At 32.9% G+C, this 17,950-nt stretch overlaps 4 protein-coding genes and 2 long non-coding RNA genes across 7 annotated transcripts; 2 read left to right on the top strand and 4 right to left on the bottom strand.

Annotated features, from left to right (window-relative positions):
* Positions 1-45: 45 nt before the first annotated feature.
* Positions 46-1,448, bottom strand: LOC135146167 (gamma-secretase subunit Aph-1). Its single transcript, XM_064078330.1, has one exon. The coding sequence runs from the start codon at positions 892-894 to the stop codon at positions 172-174; it is 723 nt and encodes a 240-aa protein (XP_063934400.1). The 5' UTR covers positions 895-1,448; the 3' UTR covers positions 46-171.
* Positions 1,449-4,254: 2,806 nt separating this feature from the next.
* LOC135121056 (uncharacterized) lies at positions 4,255-5,447 on the bottom strand. The gene is made up of 3 exons (XR_010278841.1): positions 5,115-5,447; positions 4,851-5,046; positions 4,255-4,792 (listed from the first exon to the last, which is right to left on the bottom strand). It is a non-coding gene; the product is annotated as an uncharacterized LOC135121056 (long non-coding RNA).
* Positions 5,448-7,257: 1,810 nt separating this feature from the next.
* Positions 7,258-8,888, top strand: LOC135121021 (uncharacterized). The gene is made up of 2 exons (XR_010278828.1): positions 7,258-7,712; positions 7,769-8,888. It is a non-coding gene; the product is annotated as an uncharacterized LOC135121021 (long non-coding RNA).
* A 1,591-nt stretch (positions 8,889-10,479) lies between these two features.
* On the top strand, positions 10,480-11,917 carry LOC135121029 (protein cornichon). Its single transcript, XM_064045342.1, has 3 exons — positions 10,480-10,836; positions 10,940-11,196; positions 11,565-11,917. The coding sequence occupies exons 1-3, from the start codon at positions 10,687-10,689 to the stop codon at positions 11,590-11,592; spliced, it is 435 nt and encodes a 144-aa protein (XP_063901412.1). The 5' UTR covers positions 10,480-10,686; the 3' UTR covers positions 11,593-11,917.
* Positions 11,918-12,148: 231 nt separating this feature from the next.
* On the bottom strand, positions 12,149-13,178 carry LOC135121039 (glia maturation factor beta). 2 transcript variants are annotated; one of them, XM_064045355.1, is made up of 5 exons: positions 13,056-13,178; positions 12,921-12,988; positions 12,730-12,867; positions 12,583-12,679; positions 12,149-12,533 (listed from the first exon to the last, which is right to left on the bottom strand). In XM_064045355.1, exons 3-5 carry the CDS (start codon positions 12,730-12,732, stop codon positions 12,211-12,213), a joined length of 423 nt encoding a protein of 140 aa, XP_063901425.1. In that variant the 5' UTR covers positions 12,733-12,867; positions 12,921-12,988; positions 13,056-13,178; the 3' UTR covers positions 12,149-12,210. The 2 variants fall into 2 exon arrangements, with proteins under 2 accessions (XP_063901425.1, XP_063901421.1); XM_064045351.1 differs by lacking the exon at positions 13,056-13,178 and having other exon boundaries at positions 12,921-13,022.
* A 776-nt stretch (positions 13,179-13,954) lies between these two features.
* Positions 13,955-14,689, bottom strand: LOC135120776 (uncharacterized). Its single transcript, XM_064045117.1, has 3 exons — positions 14,379-14,689; positions 14,102-14,323; positions 13,955-14,041 (listed from the first exon to the last, which is right to left on the bottom strand). Exons 1-3 carry the CDS (start codon positions 14,544-14,546, stop codon positions 13,955-13,957), a joined length of 477 nt encoding a protein of 158 aa, XP_063901187.1. The 5' UTR covers positions 14,547-14,689.
* Between the last annotated feature and the right edge of the window lie 3,261 nt (positions 14,690-17,950).

The following is a 17,950-nucleotide window of genomic DNA, read 5'->3' as shown; positions in this document are numbered from 1 at the left end:
TACTTAAAAAAAATAGTTAAATACGTATTTCTATAAAACACAGCATTGGCAAATTAAAATAATTTATTAGACTAAATTAATATTTACATTGACAGTATAAATTTATCAGAAAAAAGAAAACAAACAATAACTGAACTAATGCATAAATGTATTAATGACTATGGATCATAATTATTTAAAACTAATACAACTTTTACAGGAAGCATAAGAACCTCCTGCAATTTTAAAGGCAAATACAGCGGTCAAAACAACAATAAAATATAACGGTATAAGCGTTGCAGATGCAACTTGAAAATGATTAAATAATGTAATGGAAGATGTTAAAAGATGTGATGCGACCACAATTCCTACATGTAATTTATTATTATTGTCCAAGGCATTGAAAAAGATCACACCCCAAAATGTGTGCAGGAGTATGAAGCACAAAGCAGTAGCTGAACTAGTCATGAAGAACATTTCATTTCCAGACTTCAGACCCATGGTACCAGGGCCAATTGAATCAGCCAAAACATTTACTAAAGAAAATGCTCCACTAATTATTCCAAAACCTAATCCGCTGACATATGCCAAGATATGTTTGTTTTCAATAAGTTGTGTACTATCATCTGTTATCTTCTTGAGCCCACTTTCCGCTTTGCGTATAATCTTGTATATAATGTAACGAAATATTTCTTGGAATAGCACTGAAAACACTACACCAAAGGCAAGATCCTTTCTTAGAGGTATCACAGTGTACCACCATAATGATGACAGTAATAGTGACACTAACCAAAAGAATGCTGCAGCTATAAGTATTATAATCCTTACAGGATCATGTGCGATGGTAAATAAAAACATTGCAAAAGGTGGTCCAAAGGCCAAAAAAGTGCAACCAAAGAACTCCACCAGTGTCATGTTGATGTTTCTTGTAGAAATTCAAAGTTGTAAAAGATACTTATTTCAAAACAGACTCTTAGCCACAAGCACGATTTGTCGTTGTTTCTTCTATATATTTTCTTTTATTCGACTGTTGGGCAGGCGATTGTTTTCAGTTTTAGAGATACCTAGTACGTACCAGTAGTCGTCAATGCCTCTCTTTTTGTACCCAATTTTCTCCTCAACTTTCTTCACATTATACTTAGAATTATAGCACAACTTGGTAAAGTGAACATGGATGGTGAGTATTTGTTATTTTATAAATTATAATCCTCACAGAGTTTCGCCGCTACGTAATACGTCACAGCAGATCATCTCTGGCTACACATTTTATCATTTTATTTTATTAGTGTTAAATGTTGTTAAACAGCAGGGAAGTTTAACTTTTAAGCACAGAACAGTCAAGAACAGTCAATTTAAGTTTTTGTTTGTAGATTACCAATTACCATGGAATAACATAGATCAGGCGGCATAGAATAGTCTGTCATTACATAGTAACATTTTCATTTTTGCGATTGGTAGTATGGTAGTTGTACTTGCACTTATGCATGATTTGCACCATGGAGGAAGGAATATAATGGAGGGAGTGAGAGTTCAAATAAGTGATCCCGCGCCAAAATGCGTGAAAGCAATAAAAGGTGCTTCAATATGGCTGCCGCTTCAGTGGCGTATCTTAATAGTATTCATAAGGGGCCCCACTACTCAAAATTATATTCAATGCAAATATTTTTTTTAGAATATCTAAAATTTGAATTTTACTCATAGAAATTTATTTTGTATAATTATAATCAACAAAAAACCCAAATTCACATCAAAGTTTGAATTTTTGCTGTATAATTGTTGCGAGATCTTTGGAATAACATTTAAGGAGATAATATTATAAAGAAAAAACATTAGCCAAGAATAATAAAATCATTATATAAAATTATAAATGACTGGTAGTTACGCTAAGGTTTTGGGAATAGGGTGAGGTTAAAGAATAACAGACGAATTTGTATATGTTGTAATTCTAGAAGCTCGATTTTTTTTATTAATCCAATCAATGCATATCATTACTTGGTCTTAGTACCAGTAATCATAGAAATGTTGCCTCAATGCCAGTCATTTTCGGGTTAGCGGTAGGTCTTAAAATAATTTGATTAAAAGGCAGTAAGAGAACTGTACTTTATAATTTGTATAATAATTAATATTAATTTACAAATATGTACTAGATAATAATAACATAAATGTTTTTATAGGGTATTAAAAGAATACAATATTACAAAATAAAGATAAATTCACTTAAAGGATTAAAGGAAATACATACAATTTAAATAAAAAGAATACAGGATTACTACAAAGATGAGTTCGTTTCAACTAAAGGCTTGATACTTTTCTGAAAAATAGTATAAGAATAAAAAATATATATATAAGAAGAAACAAAGTAAAACGTCAACGCAATCAAATATGTTTTAGATTTTCTCCATATAATAAAACTTAACATGTTGTTTACATTTTTTTTTTTTTTAAATAAACCACATTTTGTAACTTTATTGCCCTTTAAAATGAATCAACTTAGTATATCTTTGCCTATCAGAATCTACTAAATAAGACTTACTTTTACAACTGTATTTTATACGCAAATTCAAATAAATATTAATTATTTCTTTCAACAAAAAAGATGTATGGAGGTGATTTCTATGAAGCAATTTGTCACAGTTTAAATTTTCAATGATGTCAATTACAATTTTGCATTTACTAAGTTTGGTATGTACTCGCTCATGTGTTCTGTAAGTTTTTTCACTTTGTAGGCAAATGGCAATCACATCGTCACTAGGATAGCTCAATCCCCCCTTTGATTTGAAATCAACAAAACTTCCTAATAAGTTCTCTTTTATACCAAAAAGGCATGATATACATATTTCACATTTCAAAGATTTGGCTAATTTAAAAGCAACAAATCCAGCAATGTAAATGACAACTTCCTCACAAAAATTTGTTAAAGATTCCTGCCTAAAGAAATAATTATGTTCAAAATTAACGGCACTTTCCTGAGTAACTTGTACGTCACTCGTTAATATCAATTGATCAGAATTAATATTTTCGAGTTTTTTAATTCGAGACGAACATGTCAAAATATTTACTTGCTCTAAGGGTACACAGTTTCCAAAACCACTGTGATTTATTTCTGCGTATATTAATAATTTTTTATATGCAGATTTAAACTGACGAGTAGTAGGGTTATTATTGCAGCCCCCTAAATTTCTAATTTGGAAGAAAAAATTTTCCAAATGATCTTGACTGCATTTATAGGTGGGCAGATACTGTAAAATTGACGTTCCTCCATCACCCACTACATATTGTTCATAAATATTTAATACTGCATGTAAACCAGCTACAAAACCTATAAAACCTGTTTTACGGGGCGAGTGAATAATTAAATCTTTGTTAAAAAATCTCAATTTGGATATATACGAAGTAAAGCAATTCACAAACGTTTTTACCTGATTAATATTATACTTATTTAATGCTTGCTTGTAACCAAATTCCTTTATTCTGCGCGAATTCAATATGTCAAAAGCGTCATTAATATTTAAAATGAAGGTAGCCGTTGCTTCACAGTTCTTAAACTGATCAAGCTGTAAAATATCTCGACAAAACGTCAAAGCTTCACAGACAGACCTGCTTAATAACTGTGTAGCTAGAGCAACTTTCATTTTTTGTTTAAAAAAATTTATATGTCTTCTACGTAGTTTGTTTGCAAGGTGCAGCCCTTCATTTTCTTGCAGTTCATTTAGAAGTTCTAAGTATTTAAAATCAATAACATTATTCTCTCCATCGACTATTCTTCTTTTGTCACCAAATGTGTTACGTATTAATTTCATCATGTGTGAAGGATCAAGTAAAAGAAGTATATTCTCTTCACCAAAGTTTGTTTTCAAATTAGAAGGGCTAAATGAGCAACCTAATGCAGATGCCATTGACAAATTTGTCACACAACCATCAAATGTAATATTGCTAATTTCAATTCCTACACTTTTTACTAAAAATAAACACTGTTTTAGTAAACCTAATTTTTGCTCACTATTTAAAGAATGGCTTAAAAAGTAACCCACGGGGATTTTCCAAGAGCCATTTATAGCAACCAGCATGAAAACTAAAGCTTCTTTGGCCTCTTCATTTTCATTTACTTCGATTATACTACCCATATCAACTAATATTGTTGCCCATCATATTCAATGCAGCGTTTAATAGCAACTTCATCGAACACTAAAGAACACACAATTTTACGTTCTTCAGCCTTTGCTTTTAACACATCGAATGCCTCACTTGTGAAACCTGGTGCACCAATCACTGAAGAATACCATACAGACAAAGTTTTTGGGTGTGGAAGACAGTCCATGAATTGTTTTCTTATAAAAGAAAAAGCCTTTGGGGAGTAGAAATGTGTTGTAACGGCAAATTTTCTTATTTCTGGCCCATATTGATTTGGCAATGGTTTGTTGTTAATTTTAGCCCACATTCTGCTCAACAGTTCTGTATTTTCCTGAAATTTATTAACATCCACACTGTTGTTTTCATAATAGTTGATTTTCTTCCTTAAACTTGAAACAACATCTTTCAGATTACAAATTTTGCGTTGCTGTTTTGAGGTTCTGCGTTTTAACGTTTTAATAGTGCATTGTTGTTGTGACACTAATGTCTTCAGGTTGTTAATTTGTTGTTTCAGTAAAACGTTTGCACATGTTTTTGTTGTTAAATTTTCAAGTTTCTTTGTAATTTCAAAAACTTTATTAGACAATTCATCTTCTATATTCTGTTGAGGCTCTACCGAAGGTGCGTCACAAACTTCTGTGTGATGCGTTTCATTGCCTCTAAAGGTCACTACATTGGTAATCTAAAATAAATATATGTATTAATTGTTATATCATGCAGCATGTGAGTTCATTTAATACCCTTTCTTCATAAGTATAAGAAATAGTTGGTACTGAATGTGGTCTTAAAACTACTTTCTGGGCTGATGTTCTATCAAAACACTTTTCTTCAAAATGAAATGAATACAGGAAAAAGTTGTTCACAGACACAGAATTTCCTAGGTGAAGATAAAGGAAGTCTGTCCACAGTTTCTTTAATTCAGGTTTCTGGGGACACCTAAAAGCAATTCAAAAATATTCATTAGTCCCTCTTAAGCAAATATTAAACGAAAAAATACGACACACCTGTGAAACGTTATTTTTTCTCTACCAATTGTTGACCTGGAGCCACTCGTAACTTTACACAATTTGCAACTAACCATTTTAAGTTTTTAAATAAACATGAAACGCTTATCGCAAATTCAAAACAAAACGTTCACACTAAACACGAGGTTAAAAGCGAAAATGACAAAAACAGAATCGTACGACACTGGTCAGTGCTGGCTGATGAAATTATTAAAGTAAGCATGCGCGGTGAAGGGCGCGCTAATTGAAAAGAGTAATAAAAGGTGCTTGCACTGGTGCCAAGAATTTACATTGCCGAGATACGGCGCACTCCCTCCATTATATTCCTTCCTCCATGATTTGCACTGATGTGAGTTTTTTTCAACGTTTTGTGTGGGCAACTCGTGGCACAAATCTAGAAAGAATATAGATTATGTTTATTTGTTTATTTATTTATTGTATTTAAGTTTGAGTTTATCACAGAACAATAATATGATATTATGCATAAGTCATAGAGATTATTATTAAATTAGTTAATAGTTAATAATAAATACAAAGATATAAGTTGTAATAGTAATTAGAATTACAGATAATTGTTTTCAGTCTTTATTTAATTTTCACAGTCTTCTACTACTAAATTACATACTTGATACATACTACCGCGTGATCAGAAATGACTTAGTTTGTTGGTAGTACTTTTTAAACAAAAATGCGAACTTTTCTTGCATTTATGTTGGCATAACGAAAGTTGTTGTGTGCATTGATTAAATACATATATGTATTTAATCAATGTTGTGTGACATATAGCCGCTAGAAAACATTTCTAGGGGCTATAGTGTGACAGATACAGATGTCAGTCGATAAATTTAGGTTATGTTTTGGATACATTCATGCAGGAAATCTCTCCATGGATACATTTTGCCGTCACCTTCGCTGCTTTGCTATTAAAATCTCACCAATTGATTACAGTCGTGCGATTTGTCAAAAGGGAAGATATCGAAAGATGTCTTCGGGAGATACAGCAACCTGTAATCCCTTTTTTCACTGTGCCATAAAGCCAGTGATATTCTAAAGCAAAGTTTGGTGTGTCTGAGTAGCGTATTCCACTGCCACTTTGTACTGCTAGAGGCATATGTAAGGGTAAAATTACCAAAAAGTGTCAAATATAGTGACTTTCATGTGGTAAAGTTGTCCCTCTATATGCGGCGGATGAATTAGTAGATATATTAACAGTAAATTTTAATTCAAATTAAACAAAATGTACAAAGACTGATTAACCAAAGCAGCTGACAAATACAAAAAACACACATGTCAATTTGGCTGTTGCCAACCTTTGGTTACAAATTCGTGCCCCTTCGGTGGTGGCGACATCTACTTTAGTTTTGCTTGAAATACCCTTAGATCATATAATAAATCATATTATATGATCTAAGGAAATACCCTATTAATAACATTGCCAAAATCTCCGAAAAGTACTACTCTGTTCTTGCTTTTATATGTTTGATAGCATGATAGCATAGAATTCAAATATAATCTTATTTATTCACTGTAAATAGTATATATACATACATCACATTTTTCACTCAGTGACATTACTACGTCGTTACACTATTGGTGGTTATTCAATATGTGAAATTGTGTCAAATAGTGTCAAATATAGTCAGACATTCAGTCAACATTACCGATTCCTTTACCTCCTTATATAAGCACCATCATGTGACCTGACCTGACCCCCGGAAATTATAAAAAACATCATGATACCAATTTCAATTAAAAATCCAGGATTGCCAACACTCAATCATTTCTGATCACGCGGTAGAATTAGATATATTGATTCTATACTTTTCCTGTTCTGCTTTTTTTTATTCATCACAAATTACGTTCGCATTTTTACGTGTGTCCCAGTCTTCACAACATGAAAAATCATTAGTTATGAATTCGGCTGTTCAAGTGAAAAAGTCATCAAGTTGACCTTGTTTTTTTTTGTAAACATTGCAAAGTACATACAGGATGCCGCATCCAAGTCTGGATATAGGGAATTAACATGCGAATTGGTTTTTATTTTATAATATCTCCCCAGATCACTTTAAAGCTAATATTGAGTGATGCCTTTGTGGAGGTCGAAGAGGGCTATCGGCCAGTATTTTTTTCAAATCGTTGCATCGCGCTCATTCACTGTAAAAAGGTTTTAAAAATCGTATTTTGAAATTCGCGCCCGATCCGAATTGTCGCGAAGTGTTCCGTCGTACTGTCGAAGTTCGGCGATCGCGTATGTTCATTACCCATGCAAAATTCAAATGTCAAAGTGAAATTAGAAATTATTCTCATCAGAAATCAACGAACAAGTCAAACTGAATTATTTTATCCAGTGTGATGATTATTGTAGGACAAATTAAACGGAATAAATGCACAAATTGATCCATTCATTCGTCATAGTGCGCGACCCCGTCAAACGAGCCATCTCGAACTACAATCAGACCGTATCCAAAAAGCCCAAGATGAAGACTTCAAGACTTCGAGCAGCTGGTCTTCCTCAAAACCCCATCAAAGCCCATCGGCAGCATTGCGACATTTTCTGGGAGCCCTCAAGCTAGGAATGTACTCGGGCTGCCTCACTCAGTAATCACTGAACGACTCAAATTGAATTATTTTATCCAATATGACGATTATTGTAGGTCAATTTAAACGAAATAAATGCACAAACTGCACAAAATATTTTATTAGGTTATGTTGCTGGTGCTGATCGAGTCTTTATTACTAAAATCTCATTAAAATGCCATGTTCTACTGCGATTAGATGAAAAAGCGAGGGCCCGCTTTTCTTATTGTGTGATGATAAGATTTGCCATCAAAATAGCTGGCGCTTTTGAAGAGGACCTTTTAATGAACCATTTAGATAACTACAAATAACAAAACTTAACAATTGTTGATGAATGAAGTAATGAAATATTGTACGAATCTGGAGAAGTATTGCACTATTTTCAAGAATTGCTCAAAAAGACTGCTCTCAGCAGCTGTACAGTAAGTAAGCCAATCTTCAAAACTCCTACGCGTGTTGATCAGCATTTTAGTTGAAATCTGAAGACAATATTGCTGGATTGCTTGTTTCAGCGCTTCTCTGTTTGTATAGCTTGTCTGAATGCAGATGGTCGTGAAGAAATCTCCAAAGAAAAAATTCTCAGGGGTTTATATCCGGCGATTGCACAGGGCAATGGGGCGGTGCAAACTTTCCATTCCAACATTGCGGAAAAATACTGGTTCAAATAAACAACATTTATGCGAACTGTATGGCTGGAGATTTGGTCCTGGATGTAAAAGACCTGCTGCAGATGCCGCACCCTTCGAGTCCCAGGAAGTATTTGCTGAGCTAGCATATTATCCTACTTCTGAGCATTCAATCCGGATTCGATGAAAAAAGGTGCAATGACATGATGTCCTAGAAGCCCCAGTTATACACTGACAATTGCACGCCATTGATAACGAAGGTCATGGACCACGTGAGGGTTGTGTAATGCTCAAATTTGATCGTTCTGACGATTATAACTTCCCTTAAGACCAAATGAACGTCAGTAAAACAAATTTTCCTCAAAAACTCTCCATCAGCCTAGATTCTCTCAAGAGTTCCTTCGTAAAACTCTATATGTGAGAAGTAGTCCCCAGGCTTCAATTTTTTGTCATGATGCTTTTTGAAATTCTTCTATCTCATCTGTTTAAGACCCCTAGAAAACGTCGTGCCCACCTGATTTTATGTAATTTTTATCACCTTTGAAAATAAATGTAACTTTATTTTGCGAAATATTATTTTTATTTTTGTTGTTGTTAACACAATAAACAAATAAAACAGTAATACAAAAGTTTCTGAATCCCAAAACACATTCGTAATAGAGAAAAATGCTTTAAAATGTTGATGAGTCAATGTTCTACATTTCCCTCTCAAAAATTGCCTGTAATGAAGATGCTTCCTGGAGGCAAAAAATCCATCCCTGCTTAACGAATGTAAAATCAATTGACTTCCAATCTTTAGTGATTCCAAAAAAAAGGGTGAAATTTATCCAAATTACCTACTAATTAAATTAACTGTTGAAGAACATGCAGGCCCCCGCTTTTTCATCTAATCGCAGTAGAACATAGCATAACCTAATAAAATATTTTGTGCAGTTTGTGCATTTATTCCGTTTAAATTGACCTACAATAATCGTCATATTGGATAAAATAATTCAATTTGAGTCGTTCAGTGATTACTGAGTGAAGCAGCCCGAGTACATTCCTAGCTTGAGGGCTCGCAGAAAATGTCGCAATGCTGCCGATGGGCTTTGATGGGGTTTTGAGGAAGACCAGCTGCTCGAAGTCTTGAAGTCTTCATCTTGGGCTTTTTGGATACGGTCTGATTGTAGTTCGAGATGGCTCGTTTGACGGGGTCGCGCACTATGACGAATGAATGGATCAATTTGTGCATTTATTCCGTTTAATTTGTCCTACAATAATCATCACACTGGATAAAATAATTCAGTTTGACTTGTTCGTTGATTTCTGATGAGAATAATTTCTAATTTCACTTTGACATTTGAATTTTGCATGGGTAATGAAAATACGCGATCGCCGAACTTCGACAGTACGACGGAACACTTCGCGACAATTCGGATCGGGCGCGAATTTCAAAATACGATTTTTAAAACCTTTTTACAGTGAATGAGCGCGATGCAACGATTTGAAAAAAATACTGGCCGATAGGCCTCTTCGACCTCCACAAAGCCATCACTCAATAATAGCTTTAAAGTGATCTGGGGAGATATTATAAAATAAAAACCAATTCGCATGTTAATTCCCTATATCCAGACTTGGATGCGGCACCCTGTATATGTCTACAATAAACCTCAAATTCAATCGATGACAGCTGACAACGCGCAAAGTCAATTATATACAACAGTATATGTAGATTAATACATACATCATAAAACACATGCGTTTTTTGCTACATTTTTTCTTCCTTTCAAAAAAGCCACGTCAACTTGGTAATTTTTTTTAGTTCGACACCCATTATGTCTATGTGATGTGTAATATGTACTAACATGTATTAATAAAACGGAGTCACTGCTTGAAGACTCGAATGTTCTTGTTTTTTTGACCATGTTGTACATTTCTAAAAGTGACAATGACAATGAAATTTTGCAGTTAATTTGACTTAATACATAAGACAGCGTATAGAACGTCCTTGTACCAGCAAATGTTTTTGAAATTTGGACAAGACATTAATTAACACTGATATGAGTTGTTCGTGCACAACACTAATTTTTAATTTTATGATTTAACAAAATTTAATAAATTACATAGTCTAGGTTATTTTTACGTCTATGATTGAAGAGATCGTTGCTTTGGTGGTTGCTTCTACTCTGCGTAAATGACGTTTGACGTTTTCTAACGGTAACCTCTAAAATTAGAGTTGATACGCGGAAAACCAAAGATCAACGCCTTAATTCTGCTACGTTATAATTGATTGAAATATTTGTATTAGCCCTAAATATATTTAATGAACTAGTTTTTGTGGAAGTAGGGTGGCACCTGTTATGATACACCAATTCGAATAAGTACAAAAAATGGCGTTCAACTTTCCTGCATTATCTTACATTATTGCATTAATAGTCGATGCTTTTTTAATATTCTTTTCTTTATTCCACGTAATTGCATTTGATGAATTAAAAACCGACTATAAGAATCCAATTGATCAGTGTAATAGCCTAAATCCAGTAAGTATTGTAATTTACTTACAAATTAGCAATGTTGTGCTTGGCAAACATTTTTGCATAACACATTACTTGTTCAGTTTTCTTTAATTACTGTGTATTTCAGCTGGTGGTTCCAGAATATCTCCTTCATATTTTTGTCAACATACTTTTTGCTGCAGCAGGAGAATGGTTTTCGTTGCTTTTAAATATACCATTAATTATTTACCATATCAATAGATACAGAACAAGACCAGTAATGTCAGGATTAGGAATTTATGATCCAACTAGTATTATGAATGCAGATGTTTTGACTAGATGTCAAAGGGAAGGGTGGATTAAACTTGCTTTTTATTTATTATCCTTCTTTTACTATCTATATGGGTATGTAATAGCTCTAGAGAGTGCTCATGATCATACGTGATAGTTAAATGAATAAAATTAAGCTTAAGTGACAATTGCTGGTCATTAATAACAGACACTAAATTTGTATTAAATATGATATTCTGAATAAAACATGTAAACATTTAAGATCATTTATAATCTCAACCATTAAACAAGGTACTGGCAAAACAATATTTTAGTGTCATAATAATTAACATGGCTGTGTTGAAATTCATTTTTAAATTTAATTTTTTTATGTTGGACACGTATGATCATGTGCTTGTATGTTTAAAAAACATACAGTTATTTTATATATTTAGTGTGTTTTAAATAAGAACCGAAATCCTTAATAAGTATGTTTGTTGCAGAATGATTTACTGTTTAATCTCGGCGTAAGTTCTTGCCCCCGCCAAAGAATTATGAAGGACAAAACAGTAAATAGAAATACATAGTAGGCAGTAAAATTTGGTAGCAAAAAGGGATTTCGGTTCTGATTAGGGTGTATGTAAACATTGAATGTGATGCATTCAACATAGTAAAAGAACCGATTTTCTTTTTTGTGCTTTATTTCTTCAATAATTGATACATTTTTGTTATGAAATCTTTTTTGATGAGATTTAATTATTATTAATTATTAATTAACTCCTCAAAATAGATTTGCTATATTATGAATATTTTGTTGTTTATGTTCATAAAGATAAATAAAAGGTTATTAATTATCTTTCTTTACTTTAATACAAAAGTATAAACTTGTAAATATAAATGCAACATTTACATTATAACAAAACGTAAATATATTTATTCTTTGATATAAGTTTGAATTTGGTTTTGGTGTTGCTTTGGACTGGCTACAAAACAAGTTTCAATTTTGTACACTTAATACTGTACTTAAAAATATATTTTTATATAAAATAATTAAATGCTTATTGCTTTGTTTTCAAATTTAAAAAAATAAATTTAAGAAAGTAGGTATGTGATTAAAAAAATAATTCATAACATTGGTGATGTTATAACTCAATTACCTAATTTTTCTAATAACCATTCTTCAGTTAAATCTTCAAGTTCTCTAATTTCGAAAGCTCTAAGAACATCAGCTTCTCTCTGAAGTGCAATTTTTGAACCTGCATACATCATCTGCAATTCAGCATGACTGTCCCTTGGCGTAAAATATATAAAACATAGCGGATAAGAAATTCGCCCATCACTGTGCTCTTGACGATATGATAATATAATATAGCGAGGTTGATGACTTTGTAGATTTTCTTGTAGTTCTTGTATTGTGATATTTTCAAGTTTTTCGTCAATTATTATTTGTTGCTTTTCACGATCCACTTTTACTAAAATACATTATATTACCTCAATACCAAAATTCTGAAAACTACTCACAAATGAGAGCAGCTGTGTCTTGCGCCTTTCGAAAACGGAAATCTTTTAAAGCTTTCTTAACGTCATCAGTAACTGCACAAATATTCACGTTTCCTGACTGGAATTAAGAATTATTAACAAATTAAGTAATGATCATTATGAAAATACCATTTTCTATAATCTTTTCTATACTTTGGTAGTTATAAATACGACCATTAAAAAACGATTGAAATTCAATTCGACTGTATGATTTCTACTGATGGATTAGACCTTTTTGTTCTCCCTCTTCATTAGAGCTAAAAAAAACTATACACAAATGTATTGTGAAAGTTATTGGTTTTGCAGGTGCCAAATCTTACCTGAAGTAATAAACAAAAAAGTTACAACAAACTGGTATAAACAGGCCTGACAAAAACGAAAGAATCGACTGCAACAAATGACAACTGTCAAAAACTCAAGCAAAACTTTACAAATATTACAGATAATAACTTTACCAACACGACCATCTACTCGATTGTGACATCAACATCAATCATCAAAATGTAGTCGAAATGACACCAGGCTACCAGGCATTACATTGCCATTACTTTGTAGAGATGTCTCTAGAAGGTATTGCACCAGGACTCTAATTCTACAGTTTCCCTGTGACTCAAGTGCATCGAGCAGCAGTCGTGGCATCGAGTAATAAGTATAATTAAATTTTTTCCCAATAGATGTCATCTTGGCCTCAATATTATTCAAGTTACTAGATATGACCAGAGAACACAGAGAAGCGCCATAGTTTAAATTAAATGACGGTTGAGGACTTCTCAATTTATGTTGGTAGCAGTGTTTGCTTCTAACTAGGAATAAAAGTAACTAGAAGAAATGTCATAATATTTTTAACGACGCGTTTTATTTTCGACAAATTGACACTAGATTAACCAGAATATTACAAGCTGCTTACTGTTTCCTTCACTATCATTCAGGTCACACGAATTACAATTATAGTGAAGCACGGTTTTTATTGGCATCGACTATTTAAATTTGGCGCTTGCCTTTGGCGGTTGGGGACTCCAATGGCAATAAGGGTGGTTTTGCAAAATCAGCCTCTATGTCGCTTCTCTATGTTCTCTGATATGACTATGGCCCCTCTAGAACTTGCCACAAATTGTAGCCTGGAGCAAACCTGGTGCAAACATGGACAAAAGTGACCAAAAAAAGTCGCGTCTAAATCTAGAGAATTTCAATTTGAACATGGGGAACTTGCATATCATAATTAATTTTTTTTCTGATTGATACAATATTGAATAATATTGCCTTAGTTACAATATGTCATAACACACTAATATTTCCCAAGGGAAATATGAAATGATCATATTGTCCCAAGGGAAATATGAATTGTCATATTTCACTACAAATTTTTTTTATTTTTTAATTGATTTATATTCACCAATTCGTTCGTTCTGCAGGCGCCAAAGATTTCCATAATTAAAACGACCTTCAAAATTATGGATGTAACAATCTATTTAATAGAGGAGAATCACAATGAAATTTTTACCTTATACATCAAAAAAATGTCATTAGGAGCTTCTCGCATGAATTTTTTGAGCTGTTGTCGAGACAACACCTCTGATTTTTTAGGAATGTATCCTTTATTTTTATTCTTCACAAATGCTTCTACTTCATCGAACAGTTTAACATCAGTTTTTTCCCTTAAATGTAACATTGACCTTAGCATCGATAATTTTGGCCACAACGTATTTGGTGAATATTTGTGCGACTACGGATAGAATAAATTAGTCATACGTCAAAAATAACAAAAATCAGCAAAATACCAAATCTTCAAAAAATGCAAGCAAAATATTTTCGTCGACACCATTCACCGAATTTTCTCTTCTCCATTCTTGAAAGTCTTCATACACTTTACTGTAAGCAGCTTTAGATTTCACGGGAACCAAACATTCACGGGCTTTCGCCGCTTGTGATAGCACGTAGTTCGACATTTCATCAATTTTATTTATGACAGGACGCGACAATCAAAGCAGCCAACCATGATATTTACAAACACCCTTAGCAACGTTACCAATCCGATTAATTCAAAAATTTAGAATCCAATATTTTTTGTAACAATATTGTATCAATCAGAAAAAAACTATTGATTACAACACGGGAAATATGAATTATGTCCCTTGGTTGTCTATACATCCCTCGGGTTGCACCCTCGGGATGTAACTAGCCAACCTCGGGAAATATAGTATTCATATTTCCCTAGTTGTAATAATAGATAACATAACAATGGTAACACCAAATATGTATGTAGTTTAGTTGATAATTCGAGTCTTTGCGCTTAAATGAATCAATAAGTATTAAAATCCAAAAAGCTGTTTTGTTAGGAACGTGTCATATTGTTCGTAACATGTTCGTACCTAAGTTTCTCGAACAATCGCTAATGGCTGATTGCAGAGTGATTACTGATTAGACCGAAATACCATATTTATTTAATTCCTTGATTCACACTAGAATTTAAAAAATATCATACATCCAGAAGGTCTGTGGTTTTAAAAACATCAAAACAAAGTGTCACTGTCACATACTACATCTATATTAATAAAAATGAATCGCCGAAATGTATGTACGCCCATAACTTGAGAACGGCTGCCCCGAATCGGACGATTCTTTTTTTTACGTGTTCATTATCGTCAGGAGAAGGTTTATATGTAAGAATATTTATAAAAAATGAGACCGGTTAAAGATAAAAAAAAAATTAAAAATTTTGCACGGGAATCGCCACTTCGAATCAATTTGAATAGTTGGCCATTCCTGACGGACCTGTCGCCTGACTGACGTGTCACACAAAACTATTTCTTCCGTGCGATTGTGAAAAGTATTATTGCATTTCAAGTCGTTGTTTGTTTTTTCGTAACAAAAAACGTCGTTTATTTCAAGAAAAGTGTTCGTTAAAGTGAATTCAGTTACGCATTGCGAAAGTTTCTTATTAATTTTGATCTGCCATTCTATTTACCTATGTTCACTTTGTTGGTTTCGACAAAACCTCAAACTTTACCGTTATTCGAGGATTTGATTTGAAGTTTTCAGTATTTTAAAATTCTCAAGACAAAATTTACAGATTTGATTGACTGCGAAAATAATTCTGTGTCGTTTTATGAAGTTCATTACAACCCCGAGAAGACGACAAGCTGACATAGGTCCACGAAGTCAATGAAATGTGCGACGAACTACCTCAGGTACAAATCGCAATGATTTATTTCATGGGTAATTCGGATACGGAAGTTGATCAGCGTCGTGCTCATAATCAACATAATAGTCAAACATTGAAGCGAGACATTGGGTGGTATGAATAAAACTGAGTAGATACTCATATTCGAAGTACGAAGTACCTACTTTATTATTACTCTTATGTACATGAGCATCTACTCTATGTACTGAGTACCTACTTGGAAACATTGTATCTCCCCGGACACAAATTGAACATCTACCTACGCGTTTTCTGAGCATACAATCTAAAAATGAGAATCGGCGTGGCAAATGACTGAACTGTCTGTAAAGCAGCTTAGAAAGCGAGTAGGATCGTTGTAAAAGTGAATTTTAACTACACATGGATACTTTCATGAACGTGGAGCGTCGTCAAAAGGTGCATTCAGTTTGAAAAACATATTAGCAGCGGGAATATCGAAAACTTTTCAGGTAATTAACTTTTATTTATGCATAAATTGTGCAGTACGTTTTTTCTAACACTGGCCATAGAGATTCCCATCTCAAGGTGTCTACCCCATACTGACTTATATTTTGGTGACCCGATTTTTGCCTTGATGGTTGAACACTGTCAGTGTTTTCCTTTTTTGTTGTATCGAGATGCTACTTGAGCATCAAGTGCTACCTATTTGCATCATCTAGAAAAACTAGAAATACTTTGATTTGATATTCGAGTAGATGCTTCGTATTTCGAGTATGAGTATCTACTGAGTTTTATTTATATCAACCATTGTCAAACAACTGATCGAACGTTTTTTCGATAGAACTTCCTTCGCACCAAAAGTATAATGTAACATATTCAGCATTTTCGAGTTGAGTCTTTTCTTCACACAATTTTGTGATGACCTAATCAACATTTACGAACAACACGTATATCACCTTGGATTGATGCAGTGTAACTAATACTAAAAATAACTGTATTGTATCTCCAAAATTATCTGCGAAAATCGAGTGAGCCGTCCCATCAATTTTTAATGATTAACAATTTACCATGCTTACAATAACTTTAAAACGTCTGCAAGATCTCAAAGTATTCATTTCTGCAACTCTTGAGTTATTCAATAAAATAAATTGACTGATCCATATATTTTTTTAAGTCACTGTAAAAGCAAATCTAAAAAATTGGTCTAAAGAGTTTAGACAGTACTTCCCTCTCTGTCGGAAACGTGACGACTGGATGTCTATTATGTTTTTTTTTTCGCAGTGGATTTCAAAGCATTCGGTTCTGTAGTTCCTGATTAAATCAATAAAATATATTTACGCATTCATTAATTTTTTTGGGTCACCCTGTATATGCAAATCCAAAAAATATGAATGGAATGATAAATCACAAGGAGAGACTCATCATATTTTGTACATTTTAGATAGGATTTATTCAGCGAAATTTTGTGGTGATGTCATAAATTTTTTAGGGGAGATGAGCAAATACACTTTGATCAAAAACTTACCAGGCTTATGACAACTTTAAAGAATCATCAAGATTTCAAAGCATTCGGTTTTGTAGTTCCTGAGTTAATCAATAAAATAAATTTACGCATTCATTAATTTTTTTTAGTCACCGTATATATACAAATCCCAAAAATATGAATGGAGTGATAAATAACAAGTACAGACTCATCATATTTTGTACAGTTTCGATAGGATTTAGTCGGCAAACTTCCGAGCTGACGTCATCAATTTTTTTGAGGGGATAAGCAAATATATTTTGACTAAACATTTATTATGCTCTTTACAACCTTAAAACATCTGCAAGATTTTAAAGCATTCGGTTTTGTTGTTCCTGATTAACTCAATAAAATAAATTCACGCATTCATTAATTTTTTTGAGTCACGCTGTATATGGAAAACGAAAAAATTTGAATGGAATGATAAATCACAAGAAGAAACTCACCATATTTTGTACATTTTAGGTAGAATTTATTCAACAAAATTTTGGGGTACGTCATAATTTTTTTTAGGGGGGACGACCAAATACATTTTGATAAAACATTTACCATGCTTATGATAATTTTAAAACATCTTTAAGATTTCAAAGCATTCGGTTTTGTAATTCCTGAGTAAATCAGTAAAATACTTTTAGTCATTAATTTTTTTTTTTAGTCACCCTGTATATGCAAATCCAAAAAATATTAAT

Source organism: Zophobas morio, unplaced genomic scaffold, assembly GCF_036711695.1.
Source record: "Zophobas morio isolate AGI-343-1 ecotype UQ-CSIRO unplaced genomic scaffold, CSIRO_AGI_Zmor_V1 ptg000005l, whole genome shotgun sequence".
Taxonomy (NCBI): Eukaryota; Metazoa; Arthropoda; class Insecta; order Coleoptera; family Tenebrionidae; genus Zophobas; species Zophobas morio.
The sequence above is the reverse complement of the archived record's forward strand: the minus strand, read 5'-3'. Positions and strand labels throughout refer to the sequence as shown.